Genomic DNA, 21,223 nt, shown 5'->3' on the forward strand with positions numbered 1-21,223 from the left:
ACTCATACTAACCTTACCTTACTGTTTTTTGTTAGTGAGACGTCTCCTTCAGCTCAGGACGGGACCTGGTCGACCCTCAGACCTCATACAGAGCTCGCTGTAGCCACAGCGCTCTGCTTCACTGCTGCTGTGTGTCTCCTGGCTGCTCTCACAGTGTCTTACAGGAAGTGTCTCTCCTGCAGAGTCAGGGTCCCCACGGTCCCAGAGGATCACGGTAACCTTTAAAAGCTTTCAGTATAAACAAACAAGGAAACAGTAAATAAAACACCAACATAATAGAGATAAAGATGTAAATACTTACACTGGAAAACATATTGAGCTGATACTTCCACATTTTAACATATGTGCAGATAAATTATCTTGTTCTAAGTCGGTATCAGGTTGAATTCTCTTGTTGTCATATGACCTGATAAAATATTACAAAACAAAGGAGGAAGTAGTAGTACGAGTTTAATAATGTATTAAACATTGATCATATAAAGTGGTGCCTAAATGTGCTGAATAATTGTGGATGCCATTGTTCTCAATGATGGTTGTGACTTATTTGTTTGAATGGACTTCATGTTAGTGTCGTTGAATTGATTTCCTTTGAATTAACTGATGAACTGAGTTGAATTAAACTCAGTTATATTACTTTATTAGATTAAATGACCATGCTCTGGTGAGAAGGCTGGGTGTGATCTGAGAGGGGATAGCATGAACTGCCAACATGTTACAACCCCTCACTGAAGTTCCTCTGTGACAGAGAAGGAAAAGGACTGCGACACTATGTAAGTGAGGTCTGTTGACACTCACCCTAGTCCAACAGGGGACCTCAGTGCAGGGTAGAAAAAGGAGTTAAAATGGTCGTAGTGGGAGAGGCTGTGTGAGTAGTAAGGGAAACATCCAGACCGCAGATTCAGAACCTCAACACAAATTTAGAAACTTGTCCAGACAGGGGTTGTGAATGATAGCAGCTGTCCATGCTTCCATGCCTGCAACACTGAGCTGTAGAAAAGTGTCAGTCCAGTGAACTACACAGCCTCTGGTTGAAAGCAGCTTTGGCCACAGCAGTCTTTCTACAGTTTAAAGTCTAAATGAGGCAGTTATGGATGTTGATCATCCTGTCCCCCTTCAGCCACAGACAGGTAGAGGGCTGCTGCTTGGACCCAGTTCATTGGTGCATATGAGGCCTTCTCATACAGGGGCCGGATATCCTGCAAACACTGAGCACCCTCCTGACTGAAGACAAAAATATAAATATCTTTATGTGCAGAAATGGTATGATGATTAAAGGACCCAGGCAGTGAGAGACCGCTGAGCCAACCTCTCAACCTGCACAGCTCAGTAGCTGACACATTAAGATGTTGAGTCTTGATGGGAAAGTCAAGCCTGATAGATCCTTATTAAACATCTGTAAACTGGAGCCTTAAATTGCTGTAACTTGTTGTGGGATAGTGTAGTGTTAGTGTAGAAGGAAGTGCGCAGGCTGTGACTCCTGTATTTTATTTTGTGGAGTTACCAGATAAAGGAGATTTGAAATGAGACTGTTCTGGTTTTGACTGAATCAGCTGATAAAGACAAGATGAAAGAATTGTAGTTGAGGTAAGAAAGGGAGGAAGACATGTAGTGGGGGACATTGACTTTTTTTTTTTTTTTTTTCGAACCAGTGATTCTGAGAGAGACATCCACTCAAACCAGGATCTGGTCTGAGTGGATGTATTGTGTGAAACTGAGGAAACACAGCAGTTCCTAAAAATTTAGAAGCTGTTTTGCAAAGTGAAAGCTCTTAGGATGGGTGAGGTTAAGGTGATGTGCTATTAAGAACTATAACCAGAAGATGGTGCCATCATAAAGCAGTTGAAAGTCGTGACATTCAAATGACTGTGGAGCTCAGATGGACTCACTGCAGTACATTTATCTGAGACCTATAATTAATATTACTTTTCAGATTCAGATTTTACATAAAGATTATGATGCATTGTTATAGATTAAACTACCAAAAAGTACAGTGCAGTTCAAATTCCCTCCACCTCACAATATTTTCATAGGCTACCTTTTGTACTAATACTTCTGTAAATCTGCACAAATAAATGATCTCAATATGTCTTCCACCACCGTAATTTGTTTACAGTGATTGCAACAATATCTTATTAATCACAGTTAATGTGACAATGATTTACTGAAGTGACAGAGCTGCTTACAGCACCTTGTACAAGCATTTAGCTGGTTCTCTTTTGACTTTTAAAGCATCATCTTTAATGTTATATTTAAATCTACAGAGCAAAGACCAGGTTTTAGATTTCTGCACAGACAGGAGATGTTCCCTGCATCACTGCTGAACTAGGAAGAATTCATTCAAAGGAAAAGTTATATGTATTGATTTATTTTTACATTGAACAAATAATCAGTAAAACACAACACAATGATAAAACAACACAGAAATGTGAAAATAACAGAATAAAGACTGAATAAAGATATTATGGAGAAATTACTACATGAATGAATACTACAGCAATGGGATCACTTTAAAGAAGCTAAAGCAAAATCCAGCAAAAATGATTCTTAAAACAACACAATCAGCAGTGTTTCAAATATTTAAAAAAGTCATAAGGCACGTTAATAACCATATTTGTTTCTCTGTGTATATGTTTCACTTGTCATTTTCATGTGCTGATACTATTGAAAATTTTAGTATTTGTACAAAATACATATTTGGCTCTTATGTTTAGGTCTGAGTTCCTATGAAGAATAACAGCTATGAAGATTGTGAAAAAGCTTTTCAAAAAAGAGAGAAAAGAAAATATTTCTTGAGACCACAGTGTTAAGTCACCATGATTTATTCAGTCTTCCGTACAGGTATAGAGGTCTGTCTAGGTGCTACACCACTAGAGCAAACCCTGTACCATGATTCTGGATCTGCCCTCTGACAGTCCTTCGTGAGCTTCAGGCACACAAAACAGAACTCCACCTCACACTGGGGACAGACAATGTTTTTACACTTTGTTTTGTTATGCTCCACCAATTGGCCACAGGTGGGACAGGCACGGATAGAGGGACAGCCAGTGACCTCTTTCACAGACTCAAAGATGATATCTGGACATTGTCTCAGTGTTTCTATCAGGTTTCTGCAGCCCTCATTTTCACAGCCATCTGTATGTGGATATGGACCTTTCCACTCCCTCAAACACTGCCAGCAGAAGAGAAATTGACTTTTTCTTTCTGCTGTGCACACTGTGCACTCAACACTGAGGTTGTTGGGATCATCTCTCATCACACGAGACTTGCAGCCAGGACACTGTTATGTAGTTGTATGGAAAAAAAAAGGTTTTTAAAAAATAACCTCCATAGCCTTTTGTTGTTTTTATACAATGACTAATAAATAAATGGAGCTTGGAATAGTACAGTTAAGATACTTACTGGTTTAATATTCAGGTATTTCTTGGCATTGTTAAACATTTTCTGTTCAAAATATTCCTTTTCTTTGGGGGTCAGAAGAGCCATTTTACAAACTTCCTCATATGACCACACTGCATCACAGCTGTACACGCCACACACAAATTTATTTTTACCCTGCAGAGACACAAGAAAATCAAAACCCTTATAAACAGCAAACAAACAAATCTGCAATGACCCTTTGGTAGGAGATAAGTCAATTTGTGCACACTCACTGTTGTGTAAGGTTGTTGGACTGAAATAATTTTATCTTTAAGCCATCACTACTCTCCCTTTGAAGATATTCTGTCACCTAATTTGTTATATTTCTGCTATTTAATTTATTTATTTTTTTTTTTAGAATATTTGATAACTAAAGTAAATCTTTCAATTGAGATTTTTGGCATTTATTTGGCCCATGTTCTGTACCATTCATGTTGAGTGAAATTCATGTTAAGTGAAATTTGTCCCTGAATACTTTAAAATGTGTGCGAGCTGAATATGTAAAATTATTACCTGATCCAATAACCTCCGACACCAGTTGGTGAGAGACATGGGAGTGACAGCATGACCACAGGACATCAGTGCTCTCAGAGACTTGAAATCATCGCACAAAACTATGAGACACATAACAAGATTGAACAGACGCAAGATGCGAATAGTTTAGAAACACTTGGCTAGATATAAGGTAGCAATTCGAAGGCTATTTGTTTAGATCACCACCCAAACGGAAATTTGGCAACTCACAGTCTAATTCGTCCTCTTGATCGACGAACTTAAGTGTCGAGTCCCGAGGGTCATAACACTTTTCCCGTTTAGTTGCATTTGTACCCCGTTGTATGGCATTGACACTTCTCTGCCGAATATCCGTCTCATAATGTTGTTTTCCAGCATTAGGATTTCTCTGCCGAGTAGCTGTCTCATGTTGTTCGGTGTTGAATCTTCTCTGCTGAATAAATGTCTCGTGTTGTCCAGTGGTATAATTCCTCTGACAATCACTTGTTGCAGTACTACTACTTTTTTGTCGAGAATTGCGTAAACTTGTCGACCTGCCGCCCATATCGACTCGGTGTAACCTGGTATTCACGTTCTTCTATGAAATATTAGTCGATTACAATTGTCTATATAGCTTTGGCCTCATCCGCTATTGGTGTTTCCCCGCAGTCATGTGGTCATAAATCGCTATGGGCTATATGACGCATCTTTTTAAATGATGGCTAAAAGTTGGTTATCGGAACGCCCTTTTCATATCTCTGACTTTTAGTTTCTGTTAAACTGGCCTGTTTGTACCTTAAATTCATCTGATCACCTAATACATTCAGGCTGTCAAAATGGGATTCCAAGTTAAAGTAAATTCACCCAGCGGGGAAGAAAAGATCATCGATCTGTGCGAAAATGAAGAATACATCATACAGAGTATGACTGCTGGAGAACTAAAGAAGACAATTGCTAAAGAACTAAATACAGGTGGGTGTACCCTTTAGATATAGTCTTTGGTTTGTAGCCTACCGACTCTCTTTTTACCTCCACATGAAGTTGATTTTTATGGTCACATTTGTGTGCGCATAGGCAGTATCTTTGAAATCACGTTAGATGACAGTGGAGCTCACAACTTTTCCAGTTTTTTTGTACCACAGAAACGCGCTTATACTGGTGGGTTGGTCGGCTACGCCTGGTGCGTGACCTATGTGCAATTTATTTATTTTAAAGGCGATAATATACGGATGATTTTCGGAACCGAGACAATGGAGGAAAAGACCCTTCTGGCATACTATGGGATCCGGCACATGTCTACCATTCATGTGGTGCTGATACTGCCCGGAGGCATCTGAACTGATGGACGACAGCCTGAAGAAAAAGACCAGAGGTTCTAAACAACAACAACACAAATCAAAGGAGCGAAATCAGTGTTTGAATGCTGAAAACAAATAAAGACATTTTGACCTAACTTTTCTTGCTCTTTGTTCGTTATTCATCACCCAGAATAGTATCTATAGCTGCGGCATTGCGCAAAGGCGGCAGTCCTGTGTCTGCGCATGGACTTGAACACCACAATATTATCGCCTCACCTTCAGATTCCAAATTACAAAAAATTGATTAGTGTTGACAAATTGACGTTTAGTGCTTGTTGAGGTAGTAAAGAGAGTGATAAAGAGAGCTTAGTGTAGCATGAGCTGGCAGTCTGTGGTACCAAAGCAGTTTTACGCACAACAGGATTGTAAAAAATGAGCGAAATAAGCATAAGCACCAGTTCTTGCAGGCCGCTGAGGGGCTTAAAAGAAAGATTTTTTTCAAGCGTGTCTATAAACAATCAGGTGCACACCTAGACAATAAAACAAGTTTTGCATGCTGCTCATACTGGCCTTTCACACCTCTTTATGCATTTTATACTAATAGTTACGTACATCTAGATAAATAAATAATCCGAATACGTTTAATACCGTAATTTGTTTAATGTGATTTCATCAATATCTTATTAATCACGATTATTGTGATAATGATGTTAGACAAAACGTCTTACAGCACCTTTTATAAGCATTTTATGGGTTCTCTTATGACATTTGGTCTTTAAATCTACAGTAACACGCCAGTTCACAGACAGAATATAATATTCCCTGCATCACTGCAGAACTAGAAATAAATAATTCAAAGGAAAAGTATTTATGTTTTAAATATGTTATAATTTTACATTGAACAAATAAACAGTAGAAAGACCACACAATGATAAAACAACAAAATGGGAAATAGACGAAATAAAGATATAATTGAGATCAAGATGATTACATACCACAGCAGTGTGATCACTTTAAAGAAGCTGAAGCAAAATTCAGCAAAAAATATTCTTACAATACATACGCATTTATTTTTATTTTACACTGAACAATGCTACTTGTTCATTATTCATCAAACTAAATAATGTCTATAATTGTCTATAATGGTGTATCCATTAAAAAGTGACACAGGTAACAGTCACATGATAATTTAATATTTAAATTTGATAATAAGAGATCATTTAAGTAATGAAAGGGTGGTAAGTGTGTAGATGTAGTTCACCTGTGGAGAGTGCAATAGCTGATATGAAAATATCATGTCATGAAGCAGACACATCCATGACTCATTATAAACTACCAGGGGCCCAGGCGGCAGTTCTCTAGCTGCTAATTGGCTGCTATTAGTCAGTGTCGGCTAATTGAAGTTTAGAGCGTGTTCTTTGACACACAACTGCATTGACTTTTACTCATGGTGATATGAGCACAGACTCTTGTAGACTGATGAGGGGCTTAAAAGACTGAATCACAAGTGTGTCCATAAACAATTATCAGGCGTCCATGTATGCAACAAGTTTTAAATGTTGTCACTGTTCATGCCGGCCTTTCAAAGCCTTTCCTAGAGCAAATAGAGGTGATTGGGGACAACATTCACAGTCATTGTTTTGTGCAAAAATACACTCCAAACATATAGTATTAGTAGTTTAGAGTATATGTGCAACTTCTGTTTTAATACAGACATGTTTTTGTTTTCCTAGCATGTATCAATTAAAACAAACTAATGCTGTAACCAATAACTTATGATATATTACCTGAGCAGTGTGTCTGAATATCCATCATGACCTGTGGTGACATGATGCCACAGGTTGCATATTATTGCTTACTGGAAACATACAAGTCACAGGTGAGTGTTTCCAGGTACTGTAGGTGGGCCACACAGCACACCAATGAAATTCAAAACACACATTAACTGGTAAATGATTCTGGTCCACTGTTGAAAAAATGATGAAAAGAAGATAGGGAACCAGCTGTGTGTGGCCTGTGATGTCCCAGTTTGATTAGAAGAACAGAGAAGTGTTTGTGTAGGAGCCTTTATTTGTATCACAAGAGATGAATGAAAGCACATATAAATCAGGTTTAAGGTTTTAGGTGTGAGGAGAAAAAGTTTAAAAGCCCTCATTTGCTCTCCCATAAAGTTTTTGGGGTGAACCTCAGCTCAGGAACAAACAAACAAACTTTTATCTGTCATTGAATTGTCTGTGGTTCATGAGATCCTGCTATAGCTGCTACAGGTAAGTATTTCCTAAATAGGTCTAAGAATTTGAAACAAGTCTATAATATCCATGCTGAAAGACAAGAAATGCCTAAGTCACATATGTTTGCACTGTTTCATTTTCACTTAAGTTTGTGGTTAGTCAGGATGTCACGCTACAGTTTAAAAAAAAGATATGACAAAGTTGTGAACTTCCTGCAAAACAACTTGTCTAAAAAAAATGCATGTATTGTGGCTGCGTTCCCAGGGAACATTTCAAACTGTACGTTTCTAACTGTCACGCACACAAACCTCATCCTCTTTCAACGAAAATGAAACATTATGCATCACAAAGGTCATTTATGAAGATACGTGACTTAAAATTGTAGCTTATATGTACTTGCTATTTCTGTAGCAGAAAATATTGAAAAACACTGACAGAGCTCACTCAGAGTTTAAGGTTAAATATCAATGCAACATTGAGGTCATGGTTAGTGATAGTGTTTTACTGGACTACATTATATTCAGAGGTGTTTCTGATATTCTGTCCCCAAATTGTGTGTGTGTGTGTGTGTGTGTGTGTTTGGATAGCATGTATTCTACAGATTTATCTAACAGCCACTGAATGTTATCTTTGTGTGACCATGTATTGACAAATTGCCGTCTGCAGAAAATGAAAGTAAGACTCGTAATATATAGCTCCTCCTAAGTGTCTTGGTATTACTGATTCATGACATGATGGCCAAGCAATGGTAAGCATTACCAGATCTATCTCAAATTTTGCCTTAAAAGTAATGCATACAGCAATTTTTTTAGTTGCAGCCCAACAGATATTTATTTTTTGTTTACCTGTGTTCTGTAATAGTTTAAGTAAAGAAGGACATTACATTTACCAAAGACAAAAACTGAGGAAGTATTAACTTCTGTATCTCACAATTTTGTGGAAGTAAAGAAATACCGTAATTATGAGTTACTTTCTTTTGAAAAAGAGACACTAGATTATATTCAGAATACAGAATTCATTTTAAATGAAATAGTCTTCAGATTTTGTTTTTGTCTTTGGTGACTGCAGTGCTTCTCTGTAACCAAAAGCAGTACACTTTACAGAATTTAATAACAGTTTTAACAATAATAATAACCTTTATTATTCCCCACCTTTCTAAAACAGGGTTTTAAAAGTTTCAGATGACATAGTAAAAGACTAGAGGAGAGTTAGTTTTTAAAATGTGTTTTAAGAAGCATTTTTGTTTAGATGAGACAGACTTAGCCAACCTGATCTCTTCTGGGAGGCTGTTTCAAAAGTCTTGGAGCTTTGACTATGGTGTTTTAGGTCTTAGCAATGCATTCTATTTTGGAAACATTAGATTACTTAATGTCAAGCTCAACAACCTGCCAGTGGCAGTGGCAGGGGGATGGCCCATGGCAGTGGCTGCCTGGCCACTCCACTTGACACTCCAGAGTTATAGTTTCATGTGGAGGAGTCTGTAAACAGTGAAGTGAAAATTTAGTGGATAAAAGTAAGAACAGGACAGAAGAAGAACAGAAAGTTGCTATTATCATTAAAGTATTATTATTATTGTTATTGTTATCATTATTATTAGTAGTTGTAGAATAGAAAATTAAGACGGTGGCACGGTGGTTCAGTGGTTATCACTGTTGCCTCACAGCAAGAAAGTTCTGGCATCATTCTGATGTCCAGGGAGTTTGCATGTTCTCCCTGTGCCTGCATGGGTTCTCTTCCTCCCACAGTCCAAACACATGCATTAGGATAATTGGTGACTCTAAACTACCTGGTGCCTGTAGGTGTGAATGTGAGTGTGAGTGGTTGTTTGTCTATATGTATTGGCTCTGGGTGTGCCCGACCTCTTGCCCAATGACAGCTGGTATCAGCTCCAGCCATCCCACCCCCACCCCCTGTGACCCTTAAGCACCATACCATGCAGAAAAAACTAAAAGCCTTTTGATCATTTACATTGTTTAACATTCACTTACTGTATTTCATTCAACCAAATATGTTTCCAAATTTTTAACATTAAATTATCTTTTTTTTTTAGGGGAAGACCTCTTGCACTTTGGCACTTTTGGGAGTATTTTAAGTCAAGTGGTTAGTAATGCTCACCAAAGTAAAAAAATATTGACATCAACATATTTTCCCTAGATAAATAAATAAACACATTTCTGGTATCACTGAATGGCCAATGAATACCATGCCAATTTCCTGAAATCATCAAATATAAGTTCTCCACAGACTAACCCCTAACCTTATCTAAAACTGTATTAAATGACATATGAAAAGCTTAAAACACAGACATGTGAAGTGAAAGAAGAAAATGCTCCATTGAATCTTAATCTATTCTATGCTTGATTTTTCTTTACCTGTTTTTACGGCTTTTAAGATAAGTCGATGTCTGATAGAACATTTTGGAGACAATTGTGAAAATTACCAATATGAAAAAATGGTAATAATTTGATAAAGAATACATTCAGAGCAGGTTTAGAATTTATTTATACTTAAAATATAATAAAGTATTATTTCAGCAACAGTAATGCCACAAGAATGTGGAGAGAATCAGCATATCTTTAAGAAAGCACATTGATTAGCCATATAAAAATGCTATGGTGTATTTTAATAGTATTTATGCCTCTGCACCAGCAACAGTCATGGCCAGAGGCCGTTATGTTTTCTGATTGTCTAGCTGTCCCATTCTCTTGAACACGATATCTCAGTAATACCTGGAGGAAATTTCTTCAAATTTGGTACAAACGTTCACTTGGACATAACAATGAACTAATAAGATTTTGGTGGTCAAAGGTCAAAGGTCAAGGTCAATGTGACCTCACAAAGCATTTTTTGGCCATAATTCAAGAATTGTCATGCAACTGGACAGGTTGGCAGAGGCATAAAAGAATAATTCTGACACAGATTTTCTCTCTTAAGATATGAAGTCACAAAGACCTCATCATGGCCTGTACAATCAAGGAGCCACATGTTACCTCAACAGTGTCCTGCAAGTTCTCTTCATGACACCTGAGATCCATGACAGGTTTGAAACAGCTGCTTTATCTGTTGCAAATATAAGTACTAAGAGAGCAATGTAAATTTAACAGAAATATAATGTAAAATAGTAACAGAGACATTGTTTTATTAAGTCAGTCATTTGGGTTTTGGGTTTATTTGGGTGTTTCAGTCTTATAAAACTCCATCAGTGTGCATATTAATATAAGCTGTTGAGAGTTACTGTTCAATGAGGAACTGGAGACTGGTGATTTCCAAACAGATTTTCTCTATTAGTGATGATGTTACAGATTAAACAGTAAATAGTCACCAACAAACTACTCTTGTCCTAAAGGTTGCGTCAGTTGGATGAGTCACAGATCACAGGTACAGATAAAGAGCTGAGTAACATCTTTGAAAAGCTGAAACAAACAACATGTGGGACAGAAAACATCACAGAGATTCTGGGGATTAAAGATGGTAAGTCGGCCAATAATCAAGTGAAAAACTGAAATGCTTTATTAGAATTTTTATACTGGATTTAAATTTATTGTATAATTTTCAGTTCATCAACAACGTGATGCTGCTGAATGCCTGGAGCTGATCTTAAGGAAAGTCAGCCCACAGGCCTCTGAGGTGAGCACATATAAAATCTACAATGTTATTTACAGGTGAACAGATCAGAATGATTCATATCAGTAATGTTTTGATGTTAAGGTTTTCCGAGGGAAGCTGACAGAGACAACAAAGTGCTTTGAGGGTCACATCATCATTGAAGAGACAAATCCATTCTGGACTCTTCCACTGTCACTGAAAGATAGAGATGATACAACATACAGTGTGGTAAGCAGCAGCCAAAGTGAAGAGTTTGGGTTTGGTGTTTTTATGATGCTGTGATCTTAGAAATCCAATTTATTACATCTGTGTTTTCACAGGAAAAAGGCTTTAAAAGAATTTTCAAGAAAAAATCATACAGTGGCAACAACCTGGTGTACTGCAATGAATGCAAAAAGAAAACAGAGGCAACAAGTGTGAGCACTGGATTAAAGTTAAAAAATTACTATTGACTGGTCACATTTTGTACTCAAATCAAATGAACTCTTAATATTGGTTTACAATATTGTAGATCAAATATACTATCTAATAATCTGTCTTGTGTTTCTCAGGGATGTGAGATGGAGCGATGGCCTCAGATTTTGACTCTGCTCCTCAAGAGATTTGAGTTTGACCATTACACAATGTCACATGTCAAATCAAACCGCTGTGTAGATGTGCCGCTTACATTACAAAGAGAGGCAAGGAGCAGTAACTTAACTCATAAATAGGAATGCTTAAAAAAACATATTGCCTTCTAATGTGTAGGTCAGCACTGTAAGGCTTAATTTAGGGGTTGTAGTGGGCTCCAGGTGGCAGACTATTTCTTGACTGGACTTGGGCTTGGGCTTGGGTTTGGTACAGATTTTATAAATGACTCATTAATTAATGAGTTTTAAAGGTGCAAGTAGGTGGATATTGTAATCAGGCAAACCGTTTCTCCTCATCTTCTTCTTATTCTAGGCTATTCCGCTGCTGGCTGGCTGCTTTAGGATTTAGTTGTGGTGTGTGCCACTAATAAAACCCCCAGTTTGTCCCATAGAAAAGTTAGATTTTCTATATGGTTCAATATAGCTCATCTGCTGCTCTGTGTTTTATTCACACTTAAATAACACCACAGAAAACTGTAAATATGGGCACAGCACAGTCTTTTAAAATTTGTTGTAAATCTGATTATTTATTGCAGAAGAAGAAGTACACACTTTATGGGATGGTGAATCACATGGGTGATCTTGGAGGTGGACATTACACTGCCACCGTCCTGTCCTGTGACAACAACACCTGGTTTGAGTTTAATGATGAAAGGGTCACAGAGGTGAGAATGAATTTACCACAGTCAGTGGTACGACATGCAACCAAACAATATCTGACATATTTGTTTTTGCTGAATGATGCAGGTTAGACAATCATTTGCAGAAGATGAGCCTTACAGGTGTGTTTATTAAAATCTGTTAGTAAAATCTAACATATTTTCTATTCAAATGTGTTTACTGCTGTTGTTAACTTTTTTGTTCTATGCAAACTATAACATTTTTATTGTTCACCAGCTCTGGGACTGTCTATCTTCTCACATACAGAGGTAGAAACACTAAAAAATATAAAGAAATCATTTGAGCTATGAGTATGATACTAACAGATCTTTGCTAAATATATTATTTTTTCTTCTCTTTAAATCCACAGTTTCTCAGATGCCTGTTGAGACCAATTCTGAAAATGAGGTAAATGAAAACCAGCACACTGGTGAAAAAGAAAACGGACAGATGGGACCAAGTGAAGTGAATAAGTTACAGGAAAGAACAGTCTTTAAGATAGAGACACCCAGTCTTCAGGCTGGAGGAGAGGATATATCAGTTGGAGAAACAAGTCATGACACTGATGTGGAAACTGGCAACAGCTGTGGAGTACCAAGTGAGGCAAAAAGAAGCAGATATGAAGAGGCACAGGAAAATCCGTCTGTAAGTAAAGCCAGAGCTCAGTCTAATATCACACAAACAAACACAAATGGCAAGTTGGAAGATGATACCCCATTGAATCAAAGAGAAAACCTAACTGAATTCAGTCTGGTTATGGAGAAGGGGTCAAAGAGGACACAAAAAGGTAATGCAGGAGGCTGGAAGAAGAAGAAGAAGAAGCGGAAGAAGAAGAAAAAGAAGAAAAGAAGGAGAAGAAGGAGAAGAAGGAGAAGAAGGAGAAGAAGGAGAAGAAGAAGAAGAAGAAGATTCCATTATTGATCAAGTATGTTTTTTACACATACAGGAAATGTGACTGCTACATTTAACTCATTCATGAGTAGAGTACACAATACACACATGCACTAGGAGCAGTGAGCAATGAGCCCACAAACACACATCTGGAGAAACGGGCAACTGTGCTGCAGACACCTAGCGAGTAGTTGGGGGTGTTTGGTGCCTTTCTCAAGGGGTAAGGTTATTGCAGACCACTTGATGGATACATGACAAAAAAAATACATAAGAACTAGAATTACCACGTTGAAGTTGAATTCCTCAGTTATGGGCAATGTGTGTGTTTGTAATGTAATGTAATGTGTTTTTCGAGGTCACAGTAACCTTGACCTTTGAACTTTGACCACCAAACTCTAATCAGTTCATCCTTGAGTCTTTGTGCCAGTTTGATAAAATTCTCTCCAGGTGTTCCTGATATATTGCGTTCACAAGAATGTGAGGTCACCCTTACCTTGACCTTTGACTGCTGACTGATCAGAGTCCAAGTGAACGTCTGTACCAAATCTGATGAAATTCAAGATATCGTGTTCATGAGAATGGGACAGACGGACAATCCAAACCCATAATGCTTTCAGCCGCGGCTGTTTATGATGAATTCTATCTGTTAGATGGTTTGATCATATGTACAATTTTATTTTCTCCTGCCTTGTTCAACCAAATGAATGTTTTTAAATTCTTTGACAATTATTTATTTTTGTTGTACAGCAGGTACTACATCTGCTGCATGAAGAACTGAATACACAGAGCAATCAAGTAAGTATTAATCTCTTCTCTGAGATGTGACAGTTAACCTGAAAACCCAAATATTAGGCAAAGAAAATAGGTTCATCTCTGACTCCTACATCCATTGTGACCAGTTCAGAAAATCATTTAGACGAGGCTGAACAACAACAAATTGACAAACTGGAAGGAGACAAAGTAGACCATAAAAGAAAAGTGGGAGAAATAGACATTGAGAGTAGAGAAATAGATGAGAATACACAAGTTACAAGAGTCGGGAACAGATGAAAATAGATTGGAGGATGTGCAACAGATACTCAAGTGCTTCTTAAACATTGAGAGAGCCAGATCCTAATTATGACATTTAATTATTATTATATTATGTGTTTGTCTGAGGAAATGAATCTCTGGTTTATTTTTCCACCAGGTGAGAATTCTTCACATGTCCAGGAGGGAGCATCAAAGATGGGATACACAACTTGTCATACATTTTCTTATCACACTAATTTTTTGTTGGTTATTGATTGTGACATTCTTTTTAGTAGCAACCCTTTTATAATCTTACCCACACTTGATCCAAGGGGGATGGTGTGGTTGTTTTAGCACTTACTGTAGCCTGTGGATTCAGAGCCACTAACATTATCAACAACCTGATATCAGAGTAATCAAGAATGTGATTATGTTATAATTATGAATCAACTTCGCTTCTTAAATTTTGTCTTCCATTTATTAAACTAGATGACAATTATGTGACAAACTGTTGTGACAAAATGAAGTGTCTGTGCATGTGTACGATGTTCAGTTTCTCATTTTAAAGATACTGATGCATATGAGCTCTATTTGGGTGAATCTGAAATATGAATAAACAAATTCAAAATGTTTTTTTTTTAATTACTATATTTCTCACATTTCACATTTTTGTTTTTCATCTATAGTTTACAAGATACATTTTTCTACACTGAGCTAGGTAAAATCTTCCATGTCTTTTGGTGCTGAGTTACAGCTCAAATATTTTGTACATATCAAACAACTGTTAAGAGTTTAAAGGATAATATAACTATTAATACCTTTAAATATAAATGCTTTCATTTTGTTTTTGGTTTTTAATTATTCTGAATTTCTTTTGCTCATTAAGTGAAGACAGACCATCATTTTCTCTTCCAGACGGGGATGGAGGTTTGTCTGGGAGCCACACCACTGGGACAGATTTTATATGGTGAACTGTTCTGACAACATTCACGCTTTAGTTTCAGGCAGACAAAACAGAACTCCACACGGCAGCGAGGACAGTTAATATTTTTGCAGTATTGTCGGTTATGTTCCACCCTCATGCCACATGTAGGGCAGGCTCGGACGGAGGGGCAGCTGGTGACGCCCTCCACCTCGGGCAGACTGATGGTCTTACATGTCTGCAGAAGCTGCAGGTCCTTGTTGACGCAGCCGTCGTTGTCGCAGCGGTCCGATCGAGGGCCTGGACCCTTCCACTGCTTCTGACACTGCCAGCAGAACTGATAGTTCTTCTTTTGATCAGCTGTACATATGGTGCACTGGACGCACAGGTTGGAGAGATCCTTCCTCTCCACATTTGTTTTGCACTGTGGGCACTGATGTGGAAAACAGTGAGGAGAGATATGAACAACCACAACATATGAAAATAAGAAGTGTACTTGATTTTATTTTTTGAAAAGTCAACGTTCAACACTGGAGCACTCACTGGCTGAATCTCACAGTATTCAGCAGCAGCCAGGCGGGCCATGGTCTCCTCAAAGTGCTCCATTTCCTCCACAGACAAATCAGCCAGTCTGCGCACTTCCTGGTACAACCACTGTTTATTACACAGTGTGGTACCTTCAACCACTGCAGGGCATCTGAATGTATAAATCCCCTTAAAACAACAAAGAGAAGAACCAGTTTAGGGTCACAGAAAACAACAGTAGCTGCTGCACAGCTTTTCTGTGTTACAGCAGTTAACACAGTGCGACTGTTGTAACTTTCCCTTCTCCAACACAAGACATGAGGTACCTCATCCAGCTGGCTGCGACACCACAGTGTTAGAGATTCAGGGGTGACGGCGTGGCCGCAGGACATCTCTGCTCTGAGACATCCATCACCATCCTCTGAAACTGAGGTGCACAACAATAAGTGTATTAGCTGCTGACTTGTCAGGAATCAATAATCTGTAGTAATTCATGTCAAAACCACAGCATAACTCCATGTTCAGCAAGAAAAGAAATGAATCTTACACACTGGATCCAAGTCATCCCTCCTGTCGACAAACTTCAGGGTGGTATCTCGTGGGTCATATTTCTTCTCCACCTGTTCCTGAATGCTCATTTTGATCCTGAGTGGGAAAAAAAACATCTAGCGATAATAAAATCACTGAAAAATGTCATTTACATCAACACTTTATTCCAGTTTACAGACTTACTATCATGAATGTCATCTAGGGGGATTCAAATATTAACCATGTCAGTGGTCACTGGACATCCTGAGTCTTATTGATACATATTGATAATACAACATGAAACAGGGTCATATCAGTGGAGTTCGTAACTTCTATTATTGCTCACTGTGTTACTTTGATTAGGGGCTTAGGCCTCATCTTTAAATGCCCATGATGTGGGAGTTTTGGCACATCATGGACAACATTAAAAATATGCTGAATTAGCTTTGCAGTGTACTCGTGAGTGTACTAACAACTACACTGGATTACTTTGAAAACGTGATGATTCCTAAGCACGTTCTGAAGTTTGAACACCTCTGGTCTGAGGTGTTGGAGTTTTACTGTTGACAAAACAAACATGGCTCAGCACATTTTATCAGCGTGACTGAGCTGATATAATTAAACCTCACTGACGTGCTACTCAGGGAATTTCCACCTGATTCACACTGACTTTAATATATTTACAGTAAAACACAGTGTATGTGTAAAACAAATAAACAAAGTTACTTTTATGTTACTTGAATGTTATTGTGGTTATTTTGCACATTTATTTGTAGATTAATAAAGAAAAGAATATGAATAGACTGGTAAAGAGTGTTCCCACTGTTAACCAAGACAAAGGTTTAATCAATATGCACTTTAATACAGTTCTAACATTTAATATGTCAAATAATACACAAGTATGAGCTTGATGAGTCTTATCTCTCACTACATAATGAAGCTTAAATGACCCCCAGTGATAAATCAAACTTACCTATATCTGTATATCACATTCAAAGTACATAGATAAGAGAAAAAAGAGAATATTATGTTTTACCCTGGTGTGACAGCTGTAGTTTCCTTTAAGGACTTCCCCTTTATTCTCAACAGGAAGCAGTGTAGTCTACACCCGCGCCTGAAACTACACAAAGTCTGGAGATTTATTCAGCTCAGATTCAATACTCTGTGCTTTTCCATCAAGTATCCTGGATTTATATTTGGTGAGAGTCCCGATGTGTGTGTGTTTACTCTCTCCGTGTGTCGCGGTGTCTTCCTCCTTCAACCTGTCGCTGGTATCGAAAGTGAAAGATTGCAGGGCCGGATCAACATCAGATATGCTGCACGGTGAGTAGAGCTTTCGCTGTGTTTTACCCTCCCATTTTACTACGCACTCTAAAAAGTCATGTGTGTTATTGAGCCGTAAGAGTTATAGTGTACGTGTGTCGCTTTATAGAGGTTTATTATTGTGCTACTGTTGCACATTTTTCTCATTTTCAAAGTCTCGTTTTGAGACGCGGGGACATGGAAGATTGAGACGCTGCACGAGTTTCCATAACACCCAAACACAACAGCTGCTTTCACTGACCCCTTTTAGTGTTTAGTCAAATGTATGTAAAATCACTTTCTGCTGTGTTTCGACTATAAATCCTTAAAGTCTCTATGTATGATTACTGCCATTTCAAATGTGAATCGATCTGATCTCTTATTGTGATTTTTGTGTGTTGCTCCTGTTGAGTTGAGTTGCTGCAGAGACGTTTTGATAAAAGAGGCACTGAGGTCTTTTAGGTATTTACAGTAACAATTCCACAATATAAAACTACTCCATCTCCATTATTAATAAATGAAACTTGCAACAGAAAACATAAACAGTGATCAGCTGGGGAAGAAATCTGTCAGTTGTTTCCACAGGCTGAATCCATACATCTAAAAAACAAAAAGTTCAATAATCTAAAAATGTCAATGCTCTCTTTCAAAGGACATCACTATGAATCATGACCGTGTAGAAATATTCAGGGAGAAACTAGACAACTTCACAATCTCAGGTAAGTCAGTGACATAATGAAACTACTTGTGCTCTTATCTTATGGCTCATACATTCCTGATAATGTGTGTGTTTTTGTCACTGTTGTGTCTCTAGATTACCATGGTCTCATCAGTCCAGGTCTTACATGCTATTTGAACAGCGTGCTCCAAGTGTTTTTTATGACTGAAGACTTCCGGGGTTCAATAAAACGGTTTGTAACTTGATCATGTTAAATAATCTGGCTTTGTGTCATTGGCTCCATGTTAAATAAAGTCACATGTTCTTTCCTTTGTGCCTCAGATGCTGCAGTGAAGATTCAGCAACCATTGACACAGTCCTGAGAAAACTGTTTGATGACTTAGAGAGAAGTTTGGCTGAAACTCAAAACATCATACAGATGCTGGGGATCACAGATGGTAAGTTTAGATTTGAGACATTTCACTGCAGCTATAGTAGTTTGTTAAAATCATGCAGAATAATAATAATATTATCTTACTCACTCTCACATTCAGTGTATGAGCAACATGATGCTGCAGAGTATTTTGAGAAGATCCTGTGTCTGACCAGTCCAGAGGCGGCCAAGGTCCACACACATTAATGTATTTATTTATATGGGACACTCTGCATTAATCAACGCTAACATTTAAGAACATAATGTGCTGGAGTTGACGTGGAGCTAGTTTGATCTATTTAATTTAGGGCTGCAGCTAACTTACTTTTACCTTTACCTTTGTGTTCAGGTATTCAAAGGAGAGCTGAGTCATAAAACCAAATGTGCCGAGTGTAAAAAGGAAAACAACTTCAGGAGCTCTTTTTGGATTCTGCCACTGGCAATGGAAAATTCATATCGTCAGACCTACAGCTTGGTATTAAGCTCTCCTTTAACAAGAATAAGACTTATGTGTCGTTCATATTGAGGGAGAGAATAACATGCAGAATAAATAAATACCATGTTTACAGAAGAGAGGATTGGAGGCTTTCTTCAACAAAGAAAAAGTCTGCGGGGAAAACAAGATGTTCTGCAACCAGTGCAAGAAAAAACAAGATGCAGACATTGTGAGTTATAAATGTGATCTTTATTAGAATAACTGTGACTTTGTGACTGTCCCTCGTTAAAGCAGATGTTTTCACTGTGTGATTTAGGACTGTGAGATGACACAAAATCCAGAGATTCTGACTCTCCTGCTCAAGAGATTTACCTTTGACTACAAGTGGGACTGCTACATCAAGCTTCACTGTGAAGTTGATGTGCCCCAAACTTTGCACATAGAGGTATTTCTTTGTAGATAATTTACATTCACTGGAAAATTGGTTTTCTTTTTTGCATCTCTGAAATTGTATGTCTGTGTTTTTTGTCTTCAGAATTGTGAGTACGACCTCTACGCTTTAGTCCACCACTTTGGTAACCTGTCAGGAGGTCATTACACTGCAGAGATCAAGTCTTTTGAAACTGGAGAGTGGTATCACTTTAACGATGACACTGTTGACAGGGTGAGCAGGCTCATTTTTCTATATGTCACATTTCATCTCACAGTTAAACACTACAACAGTAAGTTTTATAAAAATTCAGCGTTCAAGCTGCTGTGATATTTTTCACGTCTACAGGTCAGACAGCCGTTATTTAGGTCTGGAAACACCTCTGCAAAGTAAATATCTCCTTCAGTTTAATCAGAAATGAGCGTCATTTCCTCAGTGGTCATGATGTCATTTGCTGAGCTGAATTTTTGTTGTTGTTTCCTCTCAATCCAGGTCCCGCACAGCATACCTTCTTATGTATAGGAGGGGTAAGTAAATGCCCCACATTTACTTCTAAGTTAACAGATTTATTTTTGTTTAAGTCACATTCTGCATGTTTTTTTTACACACCTGGCCCTAAAAATATCTTTGCTATTGCTCATTTGAAATGTAGTTTGACACCTGTCTGGTCTGTGCACTTGTGCTGTCTGTGTTTAACCTCCCTTTGTTGTCTTCATAGTGAGCACCCATCCGGAAAAAACTGATGAAATCAGTGAGGAAGCTCAATGCTCACAAGTAGATGAAGGAGGTCAGGACGAGGCAGAGAGAGGAGAGGCTCCTGTTCCTCGTCATCAACTGAAGGAGGAAAGATGTCCTGGGGATGAAAACTTGAAGCATGTGAATGGTGACGTGTTAAATGAGATGACTGATGATACGGACTCTGAAGAACTGGAGACACAACCAGACCAGACAGCAGCATGTGTGACACCACAAGAAGACATACAGCGTCAGACAAACACTGGAGCAGATGGGGACAGTTTGCAAACACAAAAGTTATATTTTTCAAAGACTCAGACTTCAGGACATCATGAGCCAAACAGACATCATCTTAATACAAACTCAGAGCAAATTAATTCCCAAAAGCAAAGCCTAATAACTGGACAGTACAGGACAGGACAGCACTGTTGCAATGAACAGAAAAAAAACAAAACACATGACTGATAGAAGCTGTACAAGAAATAGAGTCATGAATACAGAAATTAAAGGTGTGAAAAATACAAGGCCGTCAGTAGCAGAGGTGAGTGTTAAACAGAGAACTGAGGCTGATGTCAGAGTAAGTGTGCGTGACTCCGCTGTGAATTCATTTCATGTTTCCTCCAATGGCTGCTCTCAGGCTTCAGTTCTACCCCGGACAAGGCGTTCTCACAGTAACTGTAGAATGGATGAAAGAATGGAGTATCGTTTGTCATCCAGCCCCTGCAGAAGTTCAACCAACTCGAAGGGACACAATGAGAAAATGCAGCAAGTTGTGATGAAAGCAGAAAAAGCTACAAGTCCAAGAAAGACAAAAAACACTAAAAAGAATGAGGAGACAGTCAAACAAGAGCCATGGAGGTGATTAGATAAAGATCATGTCTGTGTATTATTATCATGCAGCAGGACTCATGCAGACCTTTTATGTTGACACAATTGTCTGTCTATCATGTTCTTATTGACTGTGAAAGATAAACTGACTGTGATACATCATATGTGACCTGGTGATACTCAGTACCTAG

General features: G+C 38.1%; 4 protein-coding genes and 2 long non-coding RNA genes across 10 annotated transcripts; 4 read left to right on the forward strand and 2 right to left on the reverse strand.

The window, feature by feature from the left end:
• The first annotated feature begins 23 nt into the window (after positions 1 to 23).
• On the forward strand, positions 24 to 15,271 carry LOC127143242 (uncharacterized). The gene is made up of 3 exons (XR_007814532.1): positions 24 to 214; positions 643 to 770; positions 15,151 to 15,271. It is a non-coding gene; the product is annotated as an uncharacterized LOC127143242 (long non-coding RNA).
• LOC108902202 (uncharacterized) lies at positions 2,350 to 4,583 on the reverse strand. Its single transcript, XM_018703975.2, has 4 exons — positions 4,162 to 4,583; positions 3,931 to 4,031; positions 3,400 to 3,552; positions 2,350 to 3,277 (listed from the first exon to the last, which is right to left on the reverse strand). The coding sequence occupies exons 1-4, from the start codon at positions 4,472 to 4,474 to the stop codon at positions 2,819 to 2,821; spliced, it is 1,026 nt and encodes a 341-aa protein (XP_018559491.1). The 5' UTR covers positions 4,475 to 4,583; the 3' UTR covers positions 2,350 to 2,818.
• On the forward strand, positions 4,647 to 5,362 carry LOC127143241 (uncharacterized). The gene is made up of 2 exons (XR_007814531.1): positions 4,647 to 4,881; positions 5,125 to 5,362. It is a non-coding gene; the product is annotated as an uncharacterized LOC127143241 (long non-coding RNA).
• LOC108902219 (ubiquitin carboxyl-terminal hydrolase 47) lies at positions 9,494 to 14,867 on the forward strand. 3 transcript variants are annotated; one of them, XR_007814529.1, is made up of 13 exons: positions 9,494 to 9,538; positions 10,373 to 10,478; positions 10,785 to 10,909; positions 10,995 to 11,065; positions 11,147 to 11,272; positions 11,365 to 11,460; positions 11,596 to 11,724; positions 12,210 to 12,338; positions 12,421 to 12,455; positions 12,571 to 12,602; positions 12,704 to 13,258; positions 13,972 to 14,019; positions 14,414 to 14,506. XR_007814529.1 is itself a non-coding variant. In XM_018703991.2 (13 exons), exons 2-13 carry the CDS (start codon positions 10,375 to 10,377, stop codon positions 14,543 to 14,545), a joined length of 1,302 nt encoding a protein of 433 aa, XP_018559507.2. In that variant the 5' UTR covers positions 9,494 to 9,538; positions 10,373 to 10,374; the 3' UTR covers positions 14,546 to 14,867. The 3 variants fall into 3 exon arrangements, 2 of the variants coding, with proteins under 2 accessions (XP_018559507.2, XP_050931485.1); XM_018703991.2 differs by having other exon boundaries at positions 12,704 to 12,978; positions 14,414 to 14,867; XM_051075528.1 differs by having other exon boundaries at positions 13,975 to 14,019; positions 14,414 to 14,498.
• Positions 14,692 to 17,395, reverse strand: LOC108902210 (E3 ubiquitin-protein ligase RNF19B). Its single transcript, XM_018703984.2, has 5 exons — positions 17,247 to 17,395; positions 16,230 to 16,327; positions 16,009 to 16,109; positions 15,701 to 15,871; positions 14,692 to 15,590 (listed from the first exon to the last, which is right to left on the reverse strand). Exons 2-5 carry the CDS (start codon positions 16,318 to 16,320, stop codon positions 15,135 to 15,137), a joined length of 819 nt encoding a protein of 272 aa, XP_018559500.1. The 5' UTR covers positions 16,321 to 16,327; positions 17,247 to 17,395; the 3' UTR covers positions 14,692 to 15,134.
• On the forward strand, positions 17,385 to 21,213 carry LOC108902184 (ubiquitin carboxyl-terminal hydrolase 47). 3 transcript variants are annotated; one of them, XR_007814530.1, is made up of 13 exons: positions 17,385 to 17,533; positions 18,165 to 18,231; positions 18,327 to 18,423; positions 18,513 to 18,628; positions 18,725 to 18,795; positions 18,953 to 19,078; positions 19,173 to 19,268; positions 19,356 to 19,484; positions 19,575 to 19,703; positions 19,818 to 19,858; positions 19,962 to 19,996; positions 20,188 to 20,745; positions 20,842 to 21,213. XR_007814530.1 is itself a non-coding variant. In XM_018703939.2 (12 exons), exons 2-12 carry the CDS (start codon positions 18,174 to 18,176, stop codon positions 20,667 to 20,669), a joined length of 1,380 nt encoding a protein of 459 aa, XP_018559455.1. In that variant the 5' UTR covers positions 17,385 to 17,533; positions 18,165 to 18,173; the 3' UTR covers positions 20,670 to 21,213. The 3 variants fall into 3 exon arrangements, 2 of the variants coding, with proteins under 2 accessions (XP_018559455.1, XP_018559467.1); XM_018703939.2 differs by having other exon boundaries at positions 20,188 to 21,213; XM_018703951.2 differs by lacking the exons at positions 19,818 to 19,858; positions 20,842 to 21,213 and having other exon boundaries at positions 20,188 to 20,331.
• Positions 21,214 to 21,223: the final 10 nt, after the last annotated feature.

This window comes from Lates calcarifer, linkage group LG14 (genome assembly GCF_001640805.2).
Source record: "Lates calcarifer isolate ASB-BC8 linkage group LG14, TLL_Latcal_v3, whole genome shotgun sequence".
NCBI lineage: Eukaryota > Metazoa > Chordata > Actinopteri > Centropomidae > Lates > Lates calcarifer.